The 25,186-nt window shown below is 42.0% G+C and overlaps 5 protein-coding genes across 7 annotated transcripts; 4 read left to right on the plus strand and 1 right to left on the minus strand.

Moving 5' to 3' along the window:
• The first annotated feature begins 77 nt into the window (after positions 1-77).
• On the plus strand, positions 78-3,815 carry catip (ciliogenesis associated TTC17 interacting protein). Its single transcript, XM_053883795.1, has 9 exons — positions 78-467; positions 916-1,101; positions 1,169-1,224; positions 1,304-1,390; positions 2,247-2,414; positions 2,483-2,607; positions 2,760-2,836; positions 3,034-3,101; positions 3,185-3,815. The coding sequence occupies exons 1-9, from the start codon at positions 353-355 to the stop codon at positions 3,362-3,364; spliced, it is 1,062 nt and encodes a 353-aa protein (XP_053739770.1). The 5' UTR covers positions 78-352; the 3' UTR covers positions 3,365-3,815.
• Positions 3,816-4,372: 557 nt separating this feature from the next.
• On the plus strand, positions 4,373-11,092 carry LOC128769404 (caspase-8-like). 3 transcript variants are annotated; one of them, XM_053883094.1, is made up of 12 exons: positions 4,373-4,523; positions 5,262-5,412; positions 6,647-6,822; positions 6,889-6,994; positions 7,090-7,219; positions 7,292-7,347; positions 7,410-7,440; positions 7,694-7,755; positions 8,192-8,303; positions 8,596-8,723; positions 10,032-10,423; positions 10,550-11,092. In XM_053883094.1, exons 2-12 carry the CDS (start codon positions 5,275-5,277, stop codon positions 10,686-10,688), a joined length of 1,470 nt encoding a protein of 489 aa, XP_053739069.1. In that variant the 5' UTR covers positions 4,373-4,523; positions 5,262-5,274; the 3' UTR covers positions 10,689-11,092. The 3 variants fall into 3 exon arrangements, with proteins under 3 accessions (XP_053739069.1, XP_053739067.1, XP_053739068.1); XM_053883092.1 differs by having other exon boundaries at positions 6,647-6,994; XM_053883093.1 differs by having other exon boundaries at positions 4,373-4,519; positions 6,647-6,994.
• Positions 11,093-14,648: 3,556 nt separating this feature from the next.
• tmbim1a (transmembrane BAX inhibitor motif containing 1a) lies at positions 14,649-21,015 on the plus strand. The gene is made up of 12 exons (XM_053884250.1): positions 14,649-14,806; positions 16,986-17,306; positions 17,722-17,789; positions 19,079-19,143; positions 19,210-19,263; positions 19,331-19,381; positions 19,443-19,482; positions 19,576-19,613; positions 19,682-19,769; positions 19,866-19,961; positions 20,287-20,340; positions 20,416-21,015. The coding sequence occupies exons 2-12, from the start codon at positions 16,991-16,993 to the stop codon at positions 20,563-20,565; spliced, it is 1,020 nt and encodes a 339-aa protein (XP_053740225.1). The 5' UTR covers positions 14,649-14,806; positions 16,986-16,990; the 3' UTR covers positions 20,566-21,015.
• si:ch73-71c20.5 (DUF4748 domain-containing protein) lies at positions 21,002-22,475 on the minus strand. The gene is made up of 3 exons (XM_053884251.1): positions 22,085-22,475; positions 21,723-21,969; positions 21,002-21,413 (listed from the first exon to the last, which is right to left on the minus strand). The coding sequence occupies exons 1-3, from the start codon at positions 22,149-22,151 to the stop codon at positions 21,245-21,247; spliced, it is 483 nt and encodes a 160-aa protein (XP_053740226.1). The 5' UTR covers positions 22,152-22,475; the 3' UTR covers positions 21,002-21,244.
• On the plus strand, positions 21,952-25,011 carry zgc:162816 (uncharacterized protein LOC571260 homolog). Its single transcript, XM_053884249.1, has 10 exons — positions 21,952-22,183; positions 22,601-22,764; positions 22,832-22,961; positions 23,068-23,218; positions 23,290-23,470; positions 23,546-23,664; positions 23,795-23,921; positions 24,011-24,073; positions 24,147-24,252; positions 24,332-25,011. Exons 2-10 carry the CDS (start codon positions 22,616-22,618, stop codon positions 24,419-24,421), a joined length of 1,116 nt encoding a protein of 371 aa, XP_053740224.1. The 5' UTR covers positions 21,952-22,183; positions 22,601-22,615; the 3' UTR covers positions 24,422-25,011.
• The last annotated feature ends 175 nt before the right edge of the window (positions 25,012-25,186 follow it).

Genomic DNA, 25,186 nt, shown 5'->3' on the forward strand with positions numbered 1-25,186 from the left:
CTTTGATTCCTAATCTTTAAATGCTTCTAAATGTGTATTTGGTCTATGGTCTGATTTTTCCTATGTTATATGTTCAATTAAAGCTTTTACTTGTTCCGCTTTAGACGTTTTTCTTTTCGCATCGCTGGCCGGGAGATTGAACTGCGCACATATCAGGTGTATTACGATATTGAGCGTCGTTGCCTTGACGACCGGGTTTCGTTTGTGCACGAGAGTGAGCCCTCAAACAACATTTTTTTCAGCGTTTATGTGGGTAAAATGCTTGACGAAATCGTCCTGTGAGAGTTCGGCACCGGGTTTCCGACCGTCCTGCTCCACGAACACGTGATTGAGAGGCGGGAGCAGCAGCGTGATGGAGGGAGCAGAGGAGGAGGTCGGGGCTCCGACCGAAGCCGAGACCGTCGCCCCGGAACTCCCGGAGATGTTAACAGCCTCCGAAAATGCAGTCGCCTTCATGTTCAGCATTGGTGAGTCCACCGTTGTCCTGCTTTACATCCCGATCCGCTACGGTCCCGAGCCCTGAGTCTCTGACAGGGGAACCATCTGGACCTGACACTTTTCCATAAGGGAACGTTTCAAAAGCTTCACTTTTAGACACGTTGTTTTACTTGTACATGTGTGCACCAAAGCCTCAGAATAAATAAAAGTGACATGTAGACGTTAAAATTATAGAATTATAGACGTTTATATTACAGTTTTAATCTATTGACCCCCGCTATTGTTTATTAGATTCAACTAAAATAGTAAATATATTTTAAGAGAGCAGGTTTTAATAGTTCAAGTATACCTTTATAGTAAAAGCTGACCTCAGATGCAGCAAATACTGAGTGTGTACATCGGCCTGTTCCACCCAAACTTCCTCTATCATCCTGCACTAATGTCTATCCTAAATGGATCATCTTTTTGCTTTTACAGAGCCGGCTGAGCTGGTGAAGTGTGTCTCCCCAGACACCCTGGACACGGTGTCCGAAGGCGGTCGACACTTGGGGAAGTTCACAGTGACGGTGGATTTCGCCCACAGACAGCTGCAGCCGTGTGTCATGCTGCACGCTCAAAGCAAAGGAGCCATCGATGACTCGCCCTGTGGCACCACGGTGACAAGTGAGACGCCTCAAAAGCTCCTTGAAATCCAATTATCCAACTTATTTTGTCGTCTTTATGGTTCCAGCTTACCTCAGCGGGGACCTGGAGGTGCTTGAGGAGGAGTACCACGAGTATGTCAAGGCAGGTCACAGCAGACTGCGCTCCCAGGCCTGAAGTCCCAGGTGTGACCTACTATAAAATGGTTGGCTTCCTCTTTCAGATCGAGGGACACAATTTGGACAGACGGTGTCACATGCTGCAGCAGGATGGGCAAATGGTGGTTAACAAGGTCACGGTTGTTGGAGAGGTGAGACATTTTTAGTCCCAGTGTCAGTGGTGAAAATAGTACCTCTAGAGCATAACACAAGTGGTGATTATTATAGTAGCTTTGGTTGTACTTGAAGTATCTGTACCAGCAGTAGAATCTACTATCTAGTCGAAGAGTATCTAGTAGAAGAGGAAGTGGTAATAAGTATGTTTATTGGCTCAGTCAGGTTGCAGTAATGATTGTATTTGTTGTAAAGGTAGTACCAGTGGGAGTAGCGGTGGTGCTATTTGTATTAATCACAGAAGTAGTATTAGTGTAGTAGTAGCTTTATGAGAAGTATTATGTGTTTATACTGTATGATAATGACTGCTGTATTTGTTGTGGATGTATTTGTACTGATGGATGAAGTTGTGAGAGGTGTGTTTAAAGTACTAATTTCAAAAGGTGTGGCTGTGTTTTACAGTTTTACAGATATTTATATATCATATATATATATATATATAGTCGTGTGTGTGTATGTATTTGCTTTGACAATGCACATCCATCATCATTCAATCATGCATATATATATATATATATATATATATATATATAGCTTATTGTTTGCCAGGAAAACTAACAAAACATCAGTTTTCAATGTCTGTCTGTATCAAAAGTAGCAGAGAATTAAACCGTTAAACCGCAAAAATAGTATTTAGTAGCGCTGCCATGATCACACAGTAGAAGGCATAGGGCTGTCTGAGATCTTTTTTCTACCACTGTACAGTCAAATGTAGTAACAGCAGTGGTGTAATACTCAAAATATCTGGCATTAAATAGCTGGTGCTGCTGTGGCATAATTTCAGGTTTTTTTTTAAAACCTAAATAATAGCAAAGATCTGTTTTTGTTGTACAGGAGGTGTCAAAGGTCAGCGTTTCCTACCCCATGAGTGACCTGAGAGGACTGGTAACAGAGGGCTCCAATTTGATCCTGATGCGGCTGCTGGCCCTGAGGAAGAAGGTTCCTGCAGACATGACGTTTATTTGCTTCGACAATGGACTGCACATCATTCAAACCAGCTTTGTAAGACGTGCAAAACCACTTTGAAAGTTTTGAAGGGTGGCAACTGTTTCATTGTCATTCATGTTTAGACCCAGCTGAGTCCAGAGCAGATGGAGGTCAGAGGTCAGACTGTGGAGGTTTTTGGAGTCCAGAGGATTATCCACTCTGTGGTGGAGAGCCCCACGACGTGGCATTGTTACTACCTGCCCGATGGGTGAGTTCAAGTCAAACTCAATTTGGGTTAAAGCTGTGATGGCAGTGTACACCACATTACAAGCAAGTGACCGGAGTTTGTACAGCTGCAAAGGTCATCAGAGGTCAGGGAAATTCTATTTATTCTATGATACTATTCTGTTTTCTGTTCAGACACCTGGCCAGTCGGGTGCAGCTGGGATCACCGATTATGATGATGCGGCTAGATTTTCCATCAGAAGAAGAAAAAGGTAAAATATTCCAGAGTTTTCTGCAATGTCACGTGATATGTTGTAGACACTACCTACTGAAGTGAAATTAAGATGGAAAAAATGAACAGACGACACATTTATTCGTAGCAATATAGAAATGCACCGCCATTTAGTGGATGATTTCGTGGTCACTGCTTCAAATATTGTCTTTTTCTTTATCTTAACTTGACTCTCAGGTCCTGAAAAGATTCCTCTGGTATGGGAGGAAGACATGCAGTTGCACTCCAAATTCCTGGATAGAAAGGTGACTAACCGCTCAAACAAACACAAACTGCCTTTGACAAATCCAATGACCTGAGGAATGTGGGGTGGTGTTTTGTGTGGCAGGCAGAGCTGAAGGCTGACCACGCCCTGTACTTGAGACAGCACCCAGAAATCCGTGCCCTGGTCTCTGACTTCCTGCAGTTCTTGTTACTCCGAAAACCTGAAGATGTCTTTACGTTCGCCAAAGAATACTTCCTCCCTTTTACTAACCACCGTCCCGCAGAGTCAAGCCAGTCGCTCTGATATCAACTCTGTTCCATTTGATCCGTCTACCGACCTGACCTTTGACTTTTGCCTTAAACAGTGTGGACAGTGCTCAATGGATCGTAGGAGACACCAAGAGGTGGGGTTCAATGTGTACTGAGTGGCGGTCTACCGTGAGGCCAGTACCATGATATCATACTCATATTTAAACCATGCCTGCGTGGGTTTCCCCCGGGTACTCCGGTTTTGTCCCACTGACTAAAAAGATGCTGCACGCTAAATTGGATATTGTCGATTGCCCACAGATTTGAATGTGAGTGTGACTTAGGAAGTGTCTGTTGTAAACTACTATTAATCTTTCATGTTAAAAAAAGCGAACGTATAGAAGTTACGTTTTTTGGGTGACAATGTTTAATGATAGTTCCGCAGTTGAGGTGAAATAAGGTTTTCAAAATGTAAGACTTCGTCGCAACTGTGTGATGCTTCAAATAAAGAGGATGTTTTTTCACTCATTAATTGTTTCTGCCATAATTTCCTCGAGAAAAAGCCGGAATATTTATCCTATTATTTTCAAATAAGCCTATATTATTACATGGCTCTTATGATAGGGCAGTATTTTTGTGCACCCTTTAGGATATTTTATACTACCAAACAAAAAATGATGCAGGGATGTTTCACAAAAAGAGAATGCTTTTTAAGTCAATACAAGCTCTTAGCAGTTTCCTGTCTTCATACTAATACAGTGGTACCTCGGTTCTCGACCACAATCCGTTCGAGCCGTTCAAGAAGCAAATTGTTCGAAATCTGAATCGATTACAATACAATACGTGACTGCCTCCAGTGGATCTCAGAGGAATTGCCGTTTCCCACCTAGTTACATACGCGTTAATGTTAAAATTCCATTAAAACTCTTGAACAATAAACCATCCTATATGAGCACTCTGTCGGTTAGTGTTTCGCTTTAAATTGTTTTGTTTTATCGTTCATCTAGACGCATTTATTTGTTTGACAGGCGGAAGTGATATAACACATTTCCGCCCAAAGCGAAACTTTAGTGAGGTGGCTGTTTGATACACGGCTAGAGAGTTAAGTTCAGTGCTTCGATAAGTGGCTTCGTTTGCCTGGTATTTGTGAAGGACATAAAACGTTACGAAACTGGGCGACAACAGAACCGAAAGAGACACGTATATCGGCGTCAGTGAGTTTTTCCTGTCTGTTAAAAGTTGCTGTGTAATCCGAGTTGTTTTCCGTGATAACACGGTCTTTTTTCGATTTGGTTTTTTTTGGTTTTGTCACTCATTTCAGGCTTAAAATATAGGAACTCCAGTCACTCAGGCCTAAAATATTCGGAAGCTGAGGATTGTCGTTTATCCCGAATCGTCAAATTTCAATCGAAATTCAAAACTCGTGATTATGAAGTGTCAACTATTTTCAGAAGCGGTAATAATCATATATACAACCAAAAAAAGTAGTTGCGATTCTAATGTTCTGTATCCAGCTGACGGTAAAGTGTGTCTCTAGGCGATCGATCACAGCATTTTACTCAACGACGTCCGTGTTAATAGGCAGAAACTACAAACATGGATTCTACTACAAGTCCGTTCAAAAATAGCCACAAATAACAAACAAATGCCCTGTCAAAAATATCTACATATTTTTGTCATTCCATCAACTACATTCTGTAATTATTTATTATTTATTTATTGGTGTTTTTTATTGGTGTTGGTGGTCCATGTACAATATACTACCAGACACCCAAATGCCGTCACCATCTCATTCGACAGCAGTGGATTGTCACTTGTGAAATAAAGTATAATGGTTTGTTGATCTGCAAATGAGTCCTTCTTCCATAGACAGGCAAATGCAGGGGGAATAGCTGTTTTCAGGTTGCCATTCAAATGCACTTCAACGTATTAACATTTATGATTATTTTCAGATCCTGTTTTAGCATGTCCTCCTCTTCACATGGGCGGCCGGCAATGGCTCAAGCCGTGCTACTTCAAATAGATCAGGAACTGGAGTCCCACGAGGTTGCTGCTCTTTGCTTTCTCTGCCGAGATGTGGTCAGTAGGAAGTCACTTGAGAAGGTAACTTGCTTTTGTTTGTCATAACAGTCGCTCTTCAGCGACTTGTTACGTAAATACATTGTCCTTCAATGCAACTTGTGGCTACATTCGTCGTCTAAAATTGCTTATTGACGTTTGCAATGGGATTTCTCAGTTTCTCTGCTGTCTGTTTAGAGCTGTGACGGATAGTCGATGATAAGAAAATATCCATGCGATACTTGATTCTGCGATATTCTATCAATATTTGTGCCGAAATATTGCAATGTTTGATTGTATGACATCATCTTGACATTTTAAGTTGTTTATATCAATATTAAACACATAGATACTTGGATGTGCTGCTGCATTTGTGACGTGTTTAAGACAAACGTTTTCTTTTTGTTCTCTGGTGTTACTTGCTGATGAAGAGAGCGATTCATTCCTCTGTCGGACTGTAAAATGTTACTGAAAGTCTAAGTGGACTGGCATCATAACAATTAACTTGGTTTCATGCACATAATATTGTACTGTATTTTCTGATTTGCCCCCTTAAGATGGTGGTTCTTATTTCACTATAGTGCTGAACTTACAGTATCGGAATATATGGCAATGTATTGTATCATCGATCCTGTATCGGGATACGTATTGTATCGCTAGATACCTGCTGCCAATACACAGCGTATTGAATTAGTCACAGCTCACTGTGTCATTGCACGCACAATAAAATGACAGGGAAGCATTTCAAATATACAAACAACACTTTTTTTTTATTCGGAAACGTACCTTTCCTAGAATGGTGTCCACCATAGGTGAATATTTGAAGTGGATTCCTATGCTCTTCAGTGAGAGCAAGTAAACAACTGCCGTGAACTACGTTCCACGCTCAGTAGAACAAGAACATTTGATCCAGCAACAGTGTCTCTCTCAGTATTGCTGTGTCCTGAGTGGAGCTGGGCTGCTCACACAATTTAACCCCAAAAACGATGTTTAATTTTGACACAATAATACATTGTTGATAAAATCACGCATACACTCAAAATTGAATCCGAGTAGGAGACACATTTTCTTGCCTTGATTTTGAACTATTGCCAAATGAAAAGTCAAATATTTAACACTACTATGAAGACATGTCGCCATGTTCATCAACTGGTACACCTCATGTACAGACTACTCAACTAGTCCATAAGAAAATTGGTGAAAATATTTGTTAGTTGCAACCCGACTGACATTTTCACCTCTAACTTTCCAATTTTTTTTTGTCTTTTCCTGCGTGCAGGTTCAAGACGCTAAAGGGCTGTTCACTGAATTGAGTGACAGAGGTCTGCTGGATCACTCCGGGTTTCTCGCTGAGCTTCTAGAAACAATAAATCGCAACGGTCTTCTCAATGACCTGAGAACCCATCATGGATGGTCGTATGACACAGATGCAACACCCATCCTATCAGATTACAGGTCACATCATTTATTTATGTCTAACATTCCCATTACCCTTACTGCATCATTTTCTATGACCTGCAGGAAGATGCTGTACAACTTATACGACAATTGCAGCCAAGAAAGCATTGATAAAATGAAATTCTTATTGCTGGAAAGGCTCGGCAAGCGAGCAATAGAGAAGTGTGAAGTGAGTATGATGTCTTCAGTTCATTTCCTGTTGGTGTGTCATTGTTTTGTGAAAAAGTAAGAGTTTCAGTAATGTAAGTTGGGGTTCTTTTACAGACGGCACTGGATGTGTTTGCCGAAATGGAAAGGTGCTCTTTACTATCAAATACTGATCTTGATCTACTGCATGAAGTGCTGTCGCATGTGGATCGCAATCTGGCCACGACTGTGCGCCGTTACAAAGCAGGTAGGTGACACGCTCACGCTAGCCCTGACGATTTTTAATATTGTCTCTGAGTCAAACCGTTACTGTTTGCAGGTAATTCTCGGACGCCGTCGACCAGACCCCAGAATCTGGCTCACCAGAGTCAAGAGGTGCGCTTGTGTGTAGTAGTATTGTTTAAAGCTAATGAACTAACACACATTTTCACCAACAGAGAGTTCGGAATACAGCACGTCCAATGCCAGGTATTTCTTTGCCCATTCTCATCTTCCCATCTGTCATATTTCGCAGTGCACGTTAGTTCAAGTGGTTATATGAACTGGGTTTCAGTCAGCTATCAGAAAACCTTTTTTTCTGCAAACATATTGTGAAGCATGTTGACAAAGAGAATTTAGTATTTAGCTTTGGAGCGTGAGCAAGTCCTGGCTATAGTCTTTACCCACAGAATTCACTTCTTATCAGCTTGAACTTATTTCCTCTAAATCTGCTGCTTTTCAGATCAAGAGCCTGTTTCTGTTGACGCTCAGCCAATCGTGTCCCCGTCGCTGCCCAATGATGAAGTATGCCCACGAGCACTAAGAATCTATAGTAGCAATGTAAACGGCATTCAAAATCTCTGTTTGCTGAACTTTGAATTGTCTGCTCGGTACAAGTGACTGAACATAGTTTGCTAAGCAAATTCATAAAAAAATAATTTCAATTTAAATCTAAAAGGTTTCAATTCTCTGTAAACATTTGAGCACATTACATTCAATTTGATGTATTTTTAGAGTATTCATTATTGTAGTATTCATTATAATGTGTTTTTATATGTAATGTTAAACAATATAATTAAAATTTGATATACATATCTATTGAATCAGTATGAATCATACTTATATTCTAAGTATGAAGTACAGAAAACAATAAAAATAGTCCTCGAATATGTATTCATCCTCACAGTTAGAACACATGATCTCAACCTAAGTGAAATATTAACATGCATCTGTGTGGCAGGACGACGACTACTATCCTCTCAATCACGTGCCTCGTGGTCCTTGTGTGATCTTTAACAATGAGAACTTCACAAATTACTTGAGTAAAAGAAGAGGAACCGACAAAGATGAAGGTGTGTACCCTTGGGATTTCTTGGAAAACGTAACAATAGAACTATTATCTTTTCCATTTTGGAACGAACCACATATTTCTCAGGATTTTCAGTGACTCACAAGCTCATAGGTTACGTCATTATGACCTATGAACCCAATCTTTCCCTTGTCTTTGTGATATACTATTCAAAATGGAGATATGTTCCGCTAAATTATTATTTATATATTGTCTAGATATCCTTGCTGTCATCCACCCATTGTTTAAACTGTTTCTAGTGTGTTGTGTTTACATTTCTCTTGTCTTTCAACCAGACACTTTGAGGCAGTTATTTTCCGATCTTGGCTTCAGAGTGACTGTGTACAACGATCTAACAGCAAGTCGAATGCGTGAAGTGCTTCAGGAGCTGAGCACACAGGACTTCAGTGAAGCTGATGCCTTGGTAAGAATGACACCCCCCTCCGCCGCTCAATAACAACCTTATTGTATCTATGTCAGTCTTTCTGTCCATCACTAATGTGTAGCAGGTCTCACTACCGTCTCACAAGCCTTCCTTTTCACTCTACCTGGAAATTTAGGAAAACTGTAGGTCATTTTCTAATTTTGCTCACGAGCGTTTCAGATTTGGACAAAAAAAGTTATCACGATAAATGTTGTAATTTTGGCGATAATGATAATTATCAAGTTAAATACATTCTATTCCATGTGTTGGACACTACAGTCTCTCTTGAAACTTTTTTATGATGACACTCATTAGTGGAGTTTGCCTCTAACATCATTATTTGTTTGTGTTTAAATATAATAGTAAACTAAGTGTAGAGCTGAAGAATTCCATTTTTCATGTCTCTGGTAGAAGCTGCTGGTGTGTGGCAGACTGCTCTGCCAGCTTTATTTAGGGGTTAAATTGAGCCGTCTGTCTGCTGTATCTCATGTCTCGGAACAGTTGACTTGAACTATGCACCAGTCTGGACACATTTCCTAGATGTTATTGAAGAAATATTAGAAATAATGTGAATAAATTATCATTTAGTCATATTCTATTCTCCAAATCATTGTACAAACAGTCAGTCCTTTGTCTTGTGTGATGAAAACCTTTTCACACTTCTTCTTTCCATTGCCTTATTGAAGGTTTGGCTAATACTTTTTTTTTACCGTTTTAAAATTTGTTGATGGTCCCTAACTGATGCCGGGTTGTAGCATTAGCGCTCCCAGTGTGAGTGTGTCCGCGATCATTGACCCCTAATGGGGACGCAGAAGAGGACGCCGCTGCCAATACCAGAGCGTAGCTCCGTCCAATATCCAATTATTTTCGCCACGGTGTTTCGCCGAGGCGCCAGCGCAGCTGGAGACCTGCATGTGTTGATGTGAACCAAGGCAGACGACCGCGCCAGAGAACCTATTGGGACCAATCCATCTAATAAAATAAACATGGATCCAGAGAGTCAGAGTCGACTAGTGTCATTTTCAAAGGTCTTTTCTCCACAACTGGCATCGGCTGTGAAACGCCTCGGAGTTGGAGAGTGCGGCGCACCGTCGCGGTCTTGTCATTTTCATGTATGCAAATCCGATGCAGCGACTGTGCAGTGTGTTTATGGAATTTATCGTGAGATGCACGTCGAGTTATCACCCATCCCTACCGGCGTGTATCCTATCTTAAATAGCGTTCGTCTATGCTCCTGAGTCTGGAAAGGAAACTTCCTCCCGAGCATAAATAATTCTCCTATGATGTTTGTTTTTCCACTCATTTTAGGTGGTGCTTGTGCTGTCCCATGGAGAAAATCAGATCGTGTTTGGATCCGACGCAGGGAGGGTGACCCTCAAAGAGCTGACGCATCCCTTCAAGAGTAACCTGGTTCCCAGTCTGGCCAGGAAACCCAAACTCTTCTTCATCCAAGCGTGTCAGGGAAACGACTTTCAAACCGGATTGAATCTCCCACCAACGCAACTGATGGCGGAGGCGCAGTTGGCAAGCGACAACTTACAGGAGGATGCAGGGCCCGTGCTGGGGGAGACCATTCCCGCGCAGGCTGATTTCCTTCTTGGCATGGCCACAGTCCCGGAACATCGATCGTTCAGACGCATCACCTCTGGCTCTATTTACATCCAGGAGCTGTGCAAGCAGCTGAGGATTTCTGCTCAAAGGTGAGGCAAACCGGAGACTCGGAGTGGAGCATTTAAGAAGAACCTACCTTTTACAAAGTGACGTCTCTAAACCCCCCAATACCTCTAGTGGATGAATTTTACTTCTTACTTTCTTTTCTCTTTCAGCCCAAGAGACGACGACATTCTCACTGTGCTTACGCGCGTGAACCGAGAAATCAGCAAACAAGATTTTATGCAACACAAACAGATGCCGGAGCCCAAGTACACTCTCACCAGGAAGCTGGTCCTCAAACTTGTTCAGTGACATCGATCAAGACTGCAACACTGCAAATAGCTGGATTCACTTTCATCCTAATGTGTCAAATCGCATGGTGACATCTCAACATGATGTTAGTGTCAAATCTAAATGCGCTCATATTTTTATATTTCATTCTATTTTACAGATTCTGATCTGTGCCATATTTGAATTAACTGAGCATGTGATGAATGTCTGGCAGTCTTTTTGTTTTCATTTACTGTTGTGACCTGACTTTCAGGGAGGATCTTTCGATTAGAGTGTAGCTCCAGTGTCCTTTTTTTTCATGAGCGCACAGGCTTTCAATCGTGTAGTCCTCTCTACAAATGGTGTGAAAGGTGGGTCTGGTGCCTTCTAAAACAAGTGCCTTGTTTGTTTGAAGATACCAGAGGAATAAAAAAAGTCTTACTTGATTTTCAAAGCCTCTGTAGTTTTGAAACGTCTTCAGAAAACAAGACTCGATAAAGCAGTGGGCGGTCGATTTGACTCACCTGCATGAAATACATATCTTAAAAGCTCATGTCTCAGACAAGCAAGGGATTGAAAACTTACACAAAGCAGGATGTTTTTAAACAGCAGGTATTTTCTTAATTAAGACAGCATTTTTTTAACTTGAATAGAACATATCCATTGGGGACTACAGGCAGCTAACAGGCTCTTTTACGTTCACTCTGAGCTGCAACACTTCACTCAAGTGTGACTGTTCTGAGGCAAAAGGCACACACAGGCACATATCAATGCACAAGGTTCTATTTCGCAATTGGTTAATCCACATCGAGGCACTGGCCTCGGCCTGAGACTTCGATTTATTGGCTCTCCGCCCAGGAAGGCACCTCCCACCACATATAAGACTCCCCTACTCTCACCATTCTGCTCCTTTTTTCACTCAGCCTGAGACAGTCAACACCATTGGGTGATCATGGCACGTTCCCGTATGTCTTGTGCTGCTTTTTTGGGTGAGTCGGACAAGCACGACGCCTGTGTCGTCTGCTTGGGCCGTACTTCAGTTTCTCCCAAGATCCACGGGAAGACCATGAGAAGGGGTTCTATTCTGTCTACTTCCTGGTTCTGAAGAGGTCAGGGGGTCTCAGACCCATCCTGGATCTTCGAAGGCTGAACGCTCACATTGGTTCCCGCACGTTCAGAATGTTGACAACTGCTCGAGTGTGTCAGACCAGGGGACTGGATGACCTCCGTGGGTCTGACGGACGCATGCACTCACTTCCCCATCATGCCACGCTACAGGCGCTACCTGTGGTTTGCAGTGGGGGACGATTTTTACCAGTTCAACCGACTGCCCTTCGGGTATTCACTGGCTCCACGAACCTTCTCAAAGGTAGTGGATGCAGTGCTGGAACTGCTCAGATTATCAGGTATAAGAATACTGACTTATCTGGACGACTGTCTCATTCTGATCACAGTGGCCCCCGACAGTCCCGGGACCAAATGGTTTCCGGATATAGTCACGGGGCTCTGGTGCAAGTTCAGGGCGGGATTCGACCCCGCCCAGTACTAGGCCGCCTCCTCAAGGTCTGGTTGCTGAAAGGGTGAGACTGCTGGACATGGGGCTGTCGGACGCAGTTATTCACACAGTGCAGAGTGCTCGTGCCCCAGCAACTAACAAGCTCTACACCTCCAAGTGGGGTGTGTTTGCTAGCTGGTGTGCAGCGAGACAGCTTGCGCCGTCCAGCTGCTCTATTGCCGAGGTTTTGTCCTTCCTGCAGGAGCTTCTGGACAGGGGCCAGGCGGCTTCCATATTGAATGTGCTTGCGACCGCCATTTCGGCAGGACACCAAGGCATTGGCCAGGTCTCTGTAAGGAGTCATCCAGTTATTAAAAGATTCCTCCTTGGCGCTCGGCACATTAGGCCTCCGGTCAGAAGCCTAATTCCAAGATGGAGTTTGCAGGAGGTTCTGGAAGGGATATGTAGAGCTCCATTTGAACCACTGGCAGCCGCTTCCTTGGACATGTTGTCTCCGAAGACGGCTCTTCTCCTGGCCTTAGCTTCCGCTAAGAGAGTGAGTGATCTGACAGCTTAGTCAGTGAACGAAAAGTGCATGTCATTTGGTGAAGGTCAGACATCTGTGACACTTCATCCAAACCCTGTTTTCAGACCAAAGGTCATTACTGCCTCTTTATCGGTCGCAGGTGCTGATGCTGAGGGCGTTTTATTCACCGCTTCATCAGACTGAGCGCGAAGCTAGGATGCACCGGTCATGGGGGGAATCTGAAGGGCTGAGCTGTGTCATCACAGCGTGTTGCTCACTGGATTTGTATGGTCATTACTGCCGCATATGAGGCAGAGGGCTTGGTGGCCTCAGAGCTCACTCGACGAGAGCTATCTCATCCGCTGCGCTTTTTGGAGGTGCTTCTATGGAAGACATCTGCCAAGCAGATGCTTCGACCTTTGCTCAGAGTTATCTGAGAGACATGATGGACACTTCAGTGGCTCACACTGTTTTGTCTGGACAAAGGTCTTCGGCCATGGCTGGACCGTTGATCTTTGGTTTCCGTGATTTGGTCTTCTGTCAGGCCATGCTGGAAGGAAACTACTCAATTTTTAATCAATAGCGAAGGCTGTTAGAGGGCGGAGCACAAATGAAATAGAAATGGTGGTTACACATGTAACCTAGGTTCTATGAATATGTGCGTAGCCCTCTAACTGGCTGCCCTTCTACTTCTGCTGAGTTCCAAAAGGAGCAGGGAGTAGGGGAGTCTTGTATGTGGTGGGAGGTGCCTTCCTGGGCGGAGAGCCAAACACTCCCTTACTGATAAGCTAACATGACATGGTTCATTTTAAAATGATGCAATCTCTGCTCTAGTTAGCATCACTGTCGCAAAAGAAGGAGAACTGCTTCCATTAAATGAATTGCAATTGTAATTTGAGGAGAAACAAATAGAAAATCAGCTAAATCTATAATTTGTATTTTCATCTGCAATACAGTATGTACATCAAAAAATAGAAAAAGATTATTAAATTAAAAAAAAAAAAACACCATCGATTGGTCTGTTCAGAACACGCATTATTTTCTTGGTAATTCAACAGTTGGACCAAGTGATCTCTGGACATCAGGACTTATGCGTCACACGACACCCTCACAGACACACCTTGCCTCTAGCTAACATATGTCGACAATTCTGAACTTTCTCCTGATTTAGCAGCTTCTTTATCTCACACATACACCTACATTCTCGTCATTCGTGGTCCGTTCAAAGTTTATCGGTCCGTTGCTTAGCGAGTAGGTGGACTGAACCATTTCACCTAAACAAAAGGGGGTGGGTATTCGTTTCCCCCCCACCCGCGCCATCTGTCTCACATTCTCGTGCTCCCCTACCCGCTTTCTAGGTGTGTCCGAAACCGCTGCCTGTTGCACCGTAGTTGCAAGCGACGATTGATTTTGGTAGCGAAGTAGAGGCAATTATGAATTAAATTAAATTCTCTCTCTCTCTCTCTCTCTCTCTCTCTCTCTCTCTCTATATATATATATATATATATATATATATATATATAATTATATATATATATATATATATATATATATATATATATATATATATATATATATATATATATATATAATTATATATATATATATATATAATTATATATATATATATATATATATATATATAGATAGATAGATAGATAGATAGATAGATAGATATGTGTGCGTGTGTGTGTGGAAAAAAAAAATCAAAATCTTTAAACAACATAAATCCACTTTAGAAATTGTTTCCAGATGGTGTCCGGGGCCTGACCCGTTGCCTCAACCCTTTTATTTCATTTTTTATTTTTTTTCGTTTCTCCGCTGTGTTCTTATTTTTATGGAAACACAAAAACCCTCGACATTGCAAGTGTATGATGTGGTTATCTACCAGTTACTCTGAAAGTCTCCAACTTTATAGCCTGCTTCTTTCTATCATAAAATGCAAGTGTTTCGTGCTGACCGATTGCGCACCATTCACTCCCTCCAGTGGGTGTTGCCCAGTCCTCCAGGGCGACACCGAAAGCAGTCAGCCCGTCAGTGCCGTGCGCGTCGGTGAGCTCTCACCGGGATCATTCGTCATCTGTCCCTGCTCTTCCTGTGATCCGACCTCTTACCTGTGTTCACCGCAGCAGCTGCTTGGTGAGTTATGATGCTCGACTATCCTCTCAAAACATACAATTCCAAAGTCCATGGACAGACTGAGCTTCATCTGTTGCTGCTGCTGCTGCTGACGTCACACTGCAGCGATGGCTCATGGCGGCCTGATGTTTGTGTTGGGCTCCGTGAAAAGGCTGTTTGTGAAAGCAGGGTGGAGTCCAGGCTGGAACCTGCTCAGACCAACTCGAGCCGAGCTTAAACTGCGCCATTTCCATTTTTTTATTGTACAACTGACGACCGGTTTGATAGAAAACATCGTATGGAACTAGTTTTGTAACTAGTTTGACTGTCATAAATGCGAGATGTCACAGAAGAACAGGACACATGCCGTAATATGCAATGTTTGTTTCTAAGAAAAGAACATTTTAAGCAAAAATAGCGAGTCTTCTTGGCGCAACAATTTGACATTTAGCTCAGGGTAAACTCTTTCATTTCGGGACTGACAAAACGTAAATGGAAAAACCTTTTTTTTCCTCTCCTCTTCTTCTTTAAAAATGAGTTAAGCTAGAATGTTTTCAGATGAGCACTCTATCAGTGTCACCTAATAACTATATAAATAACAACTTAATCATGGGAGTTATAACTTCCACCACGACTCAGTTTGAGCGTTTGTATGCTGTACTTTCATGTTAGTTAGCATGCTGTCACATAAGAGAAGTCAGGATTAGGTTCAACTGTTACGTCTGTGGTGCAGAACTGAGATGACTCAGGGATTAATGACATAATGCACGTTGGTTCCCACCTTCTTCTGAGACATTGTTTTGTGTTGTGTGTGCGAGTTCATGTCTGTTGACTGCTGGGAGAGTGAGATGTATTTTCCAATGGGTGTTTTTCCTGCCGCCCTGCACTGCGGTGACGGAGTTGAATAAGACGTTGTTAGATGTATCTCTTTTCCATGGTGGTTCCCAAGACAAAGCTGAATGTAACCTGACTTCTCAATGGCTCTGTGAACTACCTCCGTGCTGCCCTGTTCCGATTTAACTTAATATTGGCTTCATAAATATAAATAAGAGACATCAAGTCTGTCTGCTCTACATGCTGCCTTTTCCGGTAGTTTGACCTTATCATTTGTTGAAGTCGGCCACGCTTGTCATGAACCAACGTTTTCGCTGTGTATAATTTCCTTTTATTTATGTTTTTAGTTCTGCTATTTTGACAACATCCTTTTACTATCTGGCATGTCACTTGCAGCAGGAGGAAGCTCTCAACAGGACCACGTGTCTGATGCTTTCAGCCCAAGTTTGACAGCTCCGCAGGGAAACACAGGGCTCTTTTGCCCTTCTGTGCTCTATTATTCATGAAAGGTTTTGTTCAAATGTGGTTTCCACTGATAAACAATGTGTGGCTAATTGCACACTATGTACCGTTGATATTTCATTTTGCCTTGCACCGTTTTTTAAATATATATTTAGCAAAATACTCCTGATCATATAGAGAAACTAGTTTTTGTTTCCTTGTCTCAACAAAAAATAGATTAATTTTTTTTATCATTTAACTATCTAATCCACATGTGGACAATTCAATTTCCTGAAGGGCCACATTAGAAACTGTAATTGTTGTGAGGATCCATCATCAAAAGAAAGACAGGGATGACTACAAAACATGATGGAATAATATCCAAAATATATACTTAAGTAACAGGGACACAATATACCTAAGAAGATGATATGCAAGTAATATTAATAAGTGTACATATGCCATGAAACCATTTGAAATATTTCATTTTATATGCAATTAATTTGAATATAAATCAACTATGGACCAGAAGTTTATTTCAAAATATATTTTCAGTATTCCTTCAATGTATTTTGAGGAACAAGAAAAACACAAAATGGCCAATGAAAAGAAGAACATTTTAGTCTTAAAACAAGAACATGCTATATTTGCTGCTGAAGTGGTGGTGGTGACTAAATGAGAGAACAAAAAAAGGCAGAAATATTAGGACCAATTAGTTATAGTTTTAGTCTGATGTCAGACGGGCCATGAAAACACAGACATCGGGCCACACTTTGCCGTTGTCTGGTCTAATCTTTAGACCTTATAGGTATCTAAAATAGAGCAATAAATTATTAGGAAATCTCCTGAAAGCTCTAGATGGTTTGTTGAGCATTGTTTTCTGTACAGTCATGGTGGAGCTAAAATGAATCCCCTTTTTCTTCAGGCACCATGTCTCGGTTGGACTACCCTCCTCCTGGATACGATGAGTCCAGAGGACCTCTGTATCACCAGCAGGATGGGAACTACCCTCCACCACCTGCCTATGGCTTCCCATCTTATGGTGGAGTTCCACAAGGACAGCCTTCTGCTCCCTACCCGACAGACCCAAACACACCGTTGTACCAGGGCCAGCCGGCGGGCTACCCTCAAGGACCATACCAAGGACAGCCATACCCTGGAGGACCTCCTGGAGCCGGATACCCAAATCAGCCTCCAATGCCGCCCATCATCCCGCCCACCATTCCGTCAGATGTCCTGCGCTCGAGTGAGTTTTGTCTTTCAGACCTCTGAGGATGGAGTCCAGCTTTGCTTTTGGACACACTCAGCTCTTATTATGTCTTATAAACTGCACCCAGCTTGACTGAAGACACAGAACTTACCACAAAAACGACTTTTGCCTTCACTCTTTTCTAAATTGATGAGATGTCACCTGAGTCACGACCTTTGTCAAGTTTACCTGATGATATTTATCTCCATTGTTTAAACTACTGAATGATCTTGCACAACAAAGTGTATTGACACTTGACAAATGGTCCAGAAACACACTGCAGTTTATGTAAAAGCTAATATACATGTGCAATTTAACATCAACACTTGTTTCCTGTTCCATCAGAATCTTCTGCAACTCATTATATCGCTAACACTACAAAGCAACATCATTTTGTTTATATTGGTTACAGATGAGGAGTTCTCTGCAGAAGGCGGTGGGTGGGACAATATAAGTATTCGGCATGCCTTCATCAGAAAGGTACGACACCGAAAAATGAACTATGTTGGTTTGTAACATCACTGTTAGCTAAGTCATGATTGAGGTGTTCATTTTATTAGCCATCCAAACAATAGGGAAGCGCTTTTGACCTTGAGTTCCTTTATTAAGAAGTCTAACAGCATCATGCATGCATCAGCATCATACCAACTATCATAGGCCTCTCCTACATGTGTTTCCTTCCACAAGGGATTCATTTTTTTCTGAGGTACCACAAACACATTACCGTAATTTCTGGACACGCGGGTGAAAACAGCGCATTTTGAGCGCTATAATGTCAATAAAAGGTGTGAGGAGTTCAGAGCGTTGCCCAGTTTGTTTCATGAGTCAGTCTCTGCTGGACCCTGTTTTCAAAACTAGTTTAGAAGTGTACCACTGACCTTTCTACAGTGCAGACAGCACCACTGCACCCGCAGCTCATAGACCAGTGCGGCTTATGTATCAACAAGATTTGTTTTCCTTCTTAACTAAGTGGGTACAGCTAATATTCCAGTGCGCTCTATAGTCCAGAATTTACAGTAATCCCCACAAGTTCACTCGATACCATCTTGTTAAGGCTTCAAACCCTGGTATTCTATCAACAAAACCCAAAGGAACCGAAGCACATTGATGTCATAGTCGTGACATTTATACATTTTGTGACTGGATGGAAAAAAAAATGTACTTGAAATTCTTATAAAATTGAAATTCTTATACAAATATTTTCAAGACATTAAAAGAGCTTTAGTTTTCATAAGGTGATATAAAAACTTGAATATAGCCACCGTCGTGATTTCTTGTCCTATTGTCAAACCAATGCAAAATAAACAATATTTTGTTGTTTAAATGTATGTATGGATCCATCATTTCATTCAGTAATATACTAAATTTATTCAAATTGAAAAATGTGGCTTCTTGTGCATATATATATATATATATATATATATATATATATATATATATATATATATAAAAATAGTGGAAGGAGTTAAATCTAAAATACTTAAGAGACTTAAAGCCTTGAATTCCCCAGGCAGACACTGTGCCACATGCAAACTGTTGATAAAACTTCTTGATAAATACTCATTGCATTTGCAACTAGATAACCCACTGGGCGAAAATGAAACTGAAATTTGAAATTTCTTGCCGTATTTCATTGATGGAAAACTTCTACTTCCTGTTTACGTTTGAGGATTGCATCCAATTCACAACAATTCATTTCATTGATCATAGTAAGACGGATAATTCAACTTAAACACCATCTTCTCAGAGACGATCTGTTTGTGTTTCAGGTGTATTTGATTCTGGCAGTTCAGCTCCTCATCACTACAGCCATCGTCTGTGTCTTCGTATTTGTGTGAGTCCTCGCAGGGCGTTTTCATGCGTCTGTATTAGTTTGTAAATGTGTTTCTTTCTCTGCCAGTGACGCAGTCAAAGATTTTGTCCGGGCCTACCCGGGGGTCTACTGGGCCTCATAGTGAGTTTCCTCTATAGTCAAGCAATGTTTTGAGTGACAACATGCTCAACCCCTCATGTCCTTTCAGCGCAGTGTACATCGTCACACACTTGGTGCTGGTCTGCTGTCAGGGCCCCCGGTGAGTTTGAGGACTTCTAATTGAACACCAATAAAGAATTCAATTCCCTCTCATTCTGTAGGAGGAAGTTTCCATTGAACCTCATCTTGCTGCTGCTCTTTGTGAGTCCTATATTACTGTGTCAATGACACACCTGCTTTAGATGTCTGTCAAGATCACTGCATCACTTTGTTCTGTCTTTTTATTTCCGGCAGACTCTGGCGCTGTCGTACTTGACTGGAACCATTTCCAGGTGAGGACGTCGATGCGAGCAAAGAAAACAGTGCGATAAGAGTATTTTAACTTGACAATCTTTTCCAGCTACTATGACACCAAGGCTGTGTTCTTGGCGCTGGGCATCACTGCTATTGTGTGCATCGCCGTCACCGTCTTCTGTTTCCAGACCAAGGTGTGTTATTGTGTCTTTTGTGACTAAAAAATGTTGCTCTGAAACTCCAGTCATGCTTTATTCATGTTCCATGAATGTCTTTTTCTCTGCCCCCAGGTGGACTTCACTAAATGCCAGGGGCTGTTCTGCGTCCTGGGGATTGTGATGTTTGTGGTTAGCCTGATTTCAGTCATCGTGCTGTGCTTCAAATATGTAAGTCCTCATTCATTTGTCACTTGAAAATATATTGCTGAACTTGCAGTATCATAGCACCACTACTATATTGGGATATGTACTGCAAAATAACCGCCAATGTTCCTCTAGCAAAAAACCTGTTCTTTTGGAATTTCCTGTCACATGTCTCCTAGTAACACCTGACCATAGTCACCACATCCCCAAACCTCTGGCTTCTTTGGCAGTTAGATGAAGTTAGATTCTTGTCATTCCTTTTTAGTGCAATTATTACATTGTCTATTGTCTGCAAAGCCAGAGAACAAGTTAATTATTGACAGTAATGACTCACTCTCTATCACTGCAGATCTACTGGCTTCACATGGTGTACGCAGGACTGGGAGCCATCGTCTTCACTCTGGTTGGTGCAAAGCTGCAGTGATTCAGTGCAAATTCAGGGAATCTATTAACTCGAATCTGTTTCCTTCGCCCGCAGTTCTTGGCGTACCACACTCAGCTGCTGATCGGAAACAGGAAATACTCCATCGGCCCCGAGGAGTACGTGTTCGCCGCTCTCTCTATCTACGTGGACATCATCCAGATTTTCCTGTTCCTGTTGCAGATCATCGGCTCGTCAAACCGATAGATCTGCAGCAATGCACTTTTTATATCCTGGTGTGGCGACACGTACACACTCCCAGGGAACGTCATTAAAGGGCTAAACACAAATACTCTCACAGCTGCAACCAATATATTCTAGATAATCTGCCCACTGTTACTCATGAACCATTCAAATGGTCAGTCTGCATGTAACAAAGTCTGCTGGTTTCTGTTATCCCCAGTTTTCTAACAAGCCTTTTATACACCCCGCTGCAGAGCCTCCATGATGAAGATCCAGACATAGTTTTTGAGAGGTTCAGTGTTTAAATAACAAGTGCTTTGTCATATCAATCGGACGAATGCTGGTTTTTGACATGAAAGGATCATTGTTTCTAATGATGCTGTTATTTACGAACATTTTCACTGTGTGTGTTTGATGCAACAAATGTAAATATGAGAGCTGAACCTATATATCAAATAAAGATTTTTATTTGCAGGTGGCTTTTAAATACTTGCAAATATAAATTATTTACATCGTCAAATAAACATCTTGTGTACAACAGAAAAGCAATTTTCTCGTCGACATGTCATGATGCCTCACGTGCCTCGACTGAACGTCCTGCTTGACTCAAAATATCCACACAAGTCTGCGTCGATTGTTTCCTGCAGATCTTCGGGAGTCCCAGATTCCACTGTGCAGTGTTGTCGCTGTTGCCACAATAACATTAGTCAACCTTGACAACGTCTCTGCTTTGATTATAGCGGCTTCCTCCATATTCTCCCTCATTTGACATCCTCATCCTCTGTCGAATTTTCAACTGCTTCAGTCTGTTCTTGTCTACTTCCCTTTTCGCGAGGAGGAACCCAATTATTCCTGCAGGAAGGCCGATCATCCTGGGAGCAGGAAAGAAGAAAGTTATCAGAGACAAATGGAAGAGGCAAAATGGTGTAAATGGAAGTTAGATTTTCCTATCACACTATACACCCAGATAAACATATTTTTGAGGGACGCATAGCTTCCTTCCTTTATTATCCTGTTATACTGACAGATAAAACAATAAATATTGGATAATATAGGACTGAAAATATTAAAACTTCATCCTACTGTGCTCAAAAATGACTCCTCTGTCAAAATCACTACTTAATGGAAATGTATTTTGGCCAGTTTATTTTCGGTTCCCGAGTGAGTCTGGCGACCCTTACCATGCGTATCCAATCTTTCTCATGGGGTTCCGAGCCTTCTTCTGAGGGATGTACACGTGATCGTCCAGCTCATCCTCTGCGGCTGATGTCCTGCTCTGTGTCGCGGGATCCGCAACACCGTGCGCGCGGCTGTTTCTCTCCGGCTCAGCGCTGGAGTTACACCGGAAGATAGACCCTTGCAGCGGTCGCAAACACGGAAACAACGTCGGTGTCTGAGAGTTCAACCACTGACCATGTAGCTGGACACCTGCGACATACAATACAAAATACGGGGCAAATAAGCGGTGGAATTGAATGGGCAGCGTATTCTTTTAACGACTTTTCATGACGTCACTTATTTAAACTGAAAAAAAGTATTTTACCTTTCATAGCCGTCCTGAAGACGCTCGCCGGGGCCGCCATATTTGTTGGGTAACAAATGTTGAGCATGCGCAGTTTGACTGATCAGGTGACGGCATCGGGTAAGAAGAGCAAGCGAACCTTTTCGAACAGCGAAAAGAGCGCTTTAATTCCTCTTACTCCGATATTATCTGCGCATAATAACCGTTCAATATACTCGGTGCGGTTTTGTATGCATGTTTTGGAGAATTTAAGATGCAAACCGCCATTTGAGTCGTGCAACTTTTGACTGTAGCTTTGCAGATACTTGGTTTTAACATCCAATAACTTAAATAACATCTAATTTCAGAACTGGGTTGCTATATACGTGCTTTATTCTGCGTGTCCGAAAAGTATCTCTGTTATCTATTTCCATTTGTTGACAGATACAGTACTGTCATGCAGTTCAAAGTTCTCTTCATTGCTCAACATCACTGGTTATAAAGCTGCAGCGCCTTTTATGAAGCATTGATGTGTCAGTCTGTGTGTTTGTGCGGAAGGTTTTGGTGTCCAGCATGGAGGCGGGGACGCCACTGTCCTCTCTCTGCACCCCAGCTCTGGTGTTGGATGTGGAGAAAGTGAAGAAAAACGCCCTGAAGATGATCGAGCGCTGTGAAAGTATGGGAGTCACTCTACGGCCCCATATGAAGACTCACAAAACCCTGTGAGGAAAAACACAATTTACAGTGAGACCACATGAAATCCTGCTATTCGTGTGTTTCCCATCCTAGAGAGTGTGCGGACATCATGACTGGTGGATCAAGGCGGTGCATCGTGGTCTCCACGCTTGCAGAGGCTTCTTTCTTTGCTCAGCATGGATATGATGACATCCTCTATGCCTATAATCTTCCCTTTGATAAGGTTGGACTACAAACTGCATGTTAATGTTGTCAAACTCATCGAGTCCTGTCAATATAATCTGAGTTTAGAGAATATTGCTGACAGAAAGTTTATTTACTATTGACAGGTGGAGCGTTGTGCTGCCTTGTCAGAGAAACTGGACCTATTCCAGGTTCTGTTGGACCATCCGGATGCCCTGCAACTTCTCAAGAAGAGGCCGCTGAAAGAGGGTCGACTCTGGCATGTGTGGTTGAAGTTGGACTGTGGCAATGGACGAGGTATAAAGAAGACTCTGCACGTATTGAAAATATTGCACCTCTCGAGTGAAGGTTGTCTGTGTTCTCTGTAGCTGGTATCCTGCATTCAGAACCAGAAGCACTGGAGTTGGCCCAGGCTATTGCTGAGGCACCTGGGGTGGAGCTGACTGGTGTGTACGCCCACTGTGGGAACACCTACCACTGTAAGGGCGTGGAGCAAATACAAGCTGTTGCCCGGGAAACCACCAACTTTACCCTGCATTTCATGGAAAAGTACGATTTTTTTTTTGTATTTTTTTAAAATAATAATTATTAATTTCTGACTTTTACTGCTCTGTTTGTGTGGAGGTTAAAGAATCTTGGCATCAGCTGTAAATCCAGCATTGGATCAACTCCCTCCTGCAGTCACCCTGTCAAAGAAATGGAGCAACTCAGCGAGGTGCATCCAGGAAACTATGCCTTCTACGGTTCGTGCTCATGAATTCAACACACACTCACACTCTTCTAGTTTATGTTTATGTTGCTGGGTTTGGTTTTATAATCTTATATTTCCATCACTGCTCTCAGTTTTTATTGACTGGTATCGTGCTTCCGTAGACGTGCAGCAGTCGCTGATCGGCTCCTGTGCTCTGGAGGATGTGGCTGTCAGGGTCTTGACTCGAGTTATTGGACATTGTCCTCACAGGAACCAGCTGCTCATTGACTGTGGTTGGACTGGACTGAGGTACTGACACACTCATATCACCACAGTCTTTCAACTCATGTGTTCTAAGTTAAACTTTATTTGCTTGATCCTCAATTTCCACTCGTAAGTCTGGATGGTGCTGGGAAACTTCCGACTGGATACGCGGTGATTGAAGGCCATCCAAACCTGAAGTGAGCTTTATCGACACACTCACTCAACGCCACATATTTGACTTGAGTTTCATAGGTGTTTCATCTTCCTCAGATTGTTGTCCATGACTCAAGAGCATGGACGAGTGGAACCAATCACAGGGAAACTGGATTACAGCAAATTCCCCCTCGGGACTCTGCTTTCACTGATCCCATATCATGTGAGTGCTTTTCCATTTCAATCTTCAACCCGTTTTATTGTCTAATAGCCACTGATCTCTATCTTCTCTGTCTCTGCAGTCCTGTGCAACTGCGATGATGCACCCTGTGTATCATGTTACTTCCGAGGGCCGTGTTGTAGGGAAGTGGGCACCAACCCGCGGATGGTGAAGAGAAGCCCTTTTAGCTGAATTTTTTTTTTCACTTGGAAAGTCACCTCAAGCAAGTTTGTGCTTGGAAATATTATTTGGTTATGAAAATGAATAATTATGTGCCATGTCATTTGTATCTGCGGTTGTGGTTGTTTAAATCGGGTACAAAGAAAGCAAATAAAACATTAAATAGGACAGTTGAAAGAGAACATTTGCAAATAAAATAATGCAGCTGAAGAAAAATAATGTAAGAAAAGGTAGTACTAAGTAATCTTTTGAGATATTTTTGTTTATACTTAACACATACTTAACTCTTTAGGGTACAATTTTAAGTTCAATATATACGTATATTCAGAAGACAGACATCGAGATAATAATGAACAATATAAAATGAAATTCCTGACTGAACATGAATGGAATGTTTAATAAAATAAAAGATGTGTTTTCATTCCAGTGATCTATCTATGAAATTATTATGTTTTTTTTTACATAAAGCATTTCTCCTTGTATTCCAGGATATCTACGATAGAGAGACATTCGCGGAACCACTTAATCAATATACACACATGAAGCTTTCATGCAGATGGAATAAACAGTTTCCCTGATTCAGGACTGGTGTGGTTGTGGTATTTTTCAGCGAAATAAAAGAAGGTTTTGTAAAATTCTGTAATAAGTAAAAAAATAACATTTGTGAATACATCACAAAACTACAGGAAGCAGTTTTTAAATTTCTTGAAATTAATGGTAAATTGTGATTAAAATGAGAATGACGCCCAATTGTACT

The sequence above is a fragment of the Synchiropus splendidus genome, chromosome 13 (assembly GCF_027744825.2).
Source record: "Synchiropus splendidus isolate RoL2022-P1 chromosome 13, RoL_Sspl_1.0, whole genome shotgun sequence".
Taxonomy (NCBI): domain Eukaryota; kingdom Metazoa; phylum Chordata; class Actinopteri; order Syngnathiformes; family Callionymidae; genus Synchiropus; species Synchiropus splendidus.

Excerpts from the sequence above, each read along its gene's own strand:
- tmbim1a (XM_053884250.1), top strand. The coding sequence starts at position 16,991 with ATGTCTCGGTTGGACTACCCTCCTCCTGGATACGATGAGTCCAGAGGA. Across the intron at positions 19,144-19,209 it reads GTCTGTGTCTTCGTATTTGT|TGACGCAGTCAAAGATTTTG; the intron begins GTGAGTCCTCGC and ends TTTCTCTGCCAG. Across the intron at positions 19,614-19,681 it reads TTGACTGGAACCATTTCCAG|CTACTATGACACCAAGGCTG; the intron begins GTGAGGACGTCG and ends AATCTTTTCCAG.
- si:ch73-71c20.5 (XM_053884251.1), bottom strand. The coding sequence starts at position 22,151 with ATGCTCAACATTTGTTACCCAACAAATATGGCGGCCCCGGCGAGCGTC. Across the intron at positions 21,970-22,084 it reads CTTCAGGACGGCTATGAAAG|GTGTCCAGCTACATGGTCAG; the intron begins GTAAAATACTTT and ends TGTATGTCGCAG. Across the intron at positions 21,414-21,722 it reads AGAAAGATTGGATACGCATG|GATGATCGGCCTTCCTGCAG; the intron begins GTAAGGGTCGCC and ends TCCTGCTCCCAG.
- catip (XM_053883795.1), top strand. The coding sequence starts at position 353 with ATGGAGGGAGCAGAGGAGGAGGTCGGGGCTCCGACCGAAGCCGAGACC. Across the intron at positions 1,391-2,246 it reads AGGTCACGGTTGTTGGAGAG|GAGGTGTCAAAGGTCAGCGT; the intron begins GTGAGACATTTT and ends TTTGTTGTACAG. Across the intron at positions 2,837-3,033 it reads TCCATCAGAAGAAGAAAAAG|GTCCTGAAAAGATTCCTCTG; the intron begins GTAAAATATTCC and ends CTTGACTCTCAG.
- LOC128769404 (XM_053883092.1), top strand. The coding sequence starts at position 5,275 with ATGTCCTCCTCTTCACATGGGCGGCCGGCAATGGCTCAAGCCGTGCTA. Across the intron at positions 5,413-6,646 it reads GTAGGAAGTCACTTGAGAAG|GTTCAAGACGCTAAAGGGCT; the intron begins GTAACTTGCTTT and ends TCCTGCGTGCAG. Across the intron at positions 7,220-7,291 it reads TGTGCGCCGTTACAAAGCAG|GTAATTCTCGGACGCCGTCG; the intron begins GTAGGTGACACG and ends TACTGTTTGCAG.
- zgc:162816 (XM_053884249.1), top strand. The coding sequence starts at position 22,616 with ATGGAGGCGGGGACGCCACTGTCCTCTCTCTGCACCCCAGCTCTGGTG. Across the intron at positions 22,765-22,831 it reads ATGAAGACTCACAAAACCCT|AGAGTGTGCGGACATCATGA; the intron begins GTGAGGAAAAAC and ends TTCCCATCCTAG. Across the intron at positions 23,922-24,010 it reads TGTGGTTGGACTGGACTGAG|TCTGGATGGTGCTGGGAAAC; the intron begins GTACTGACACAC and ends TCCACTCGTAAG.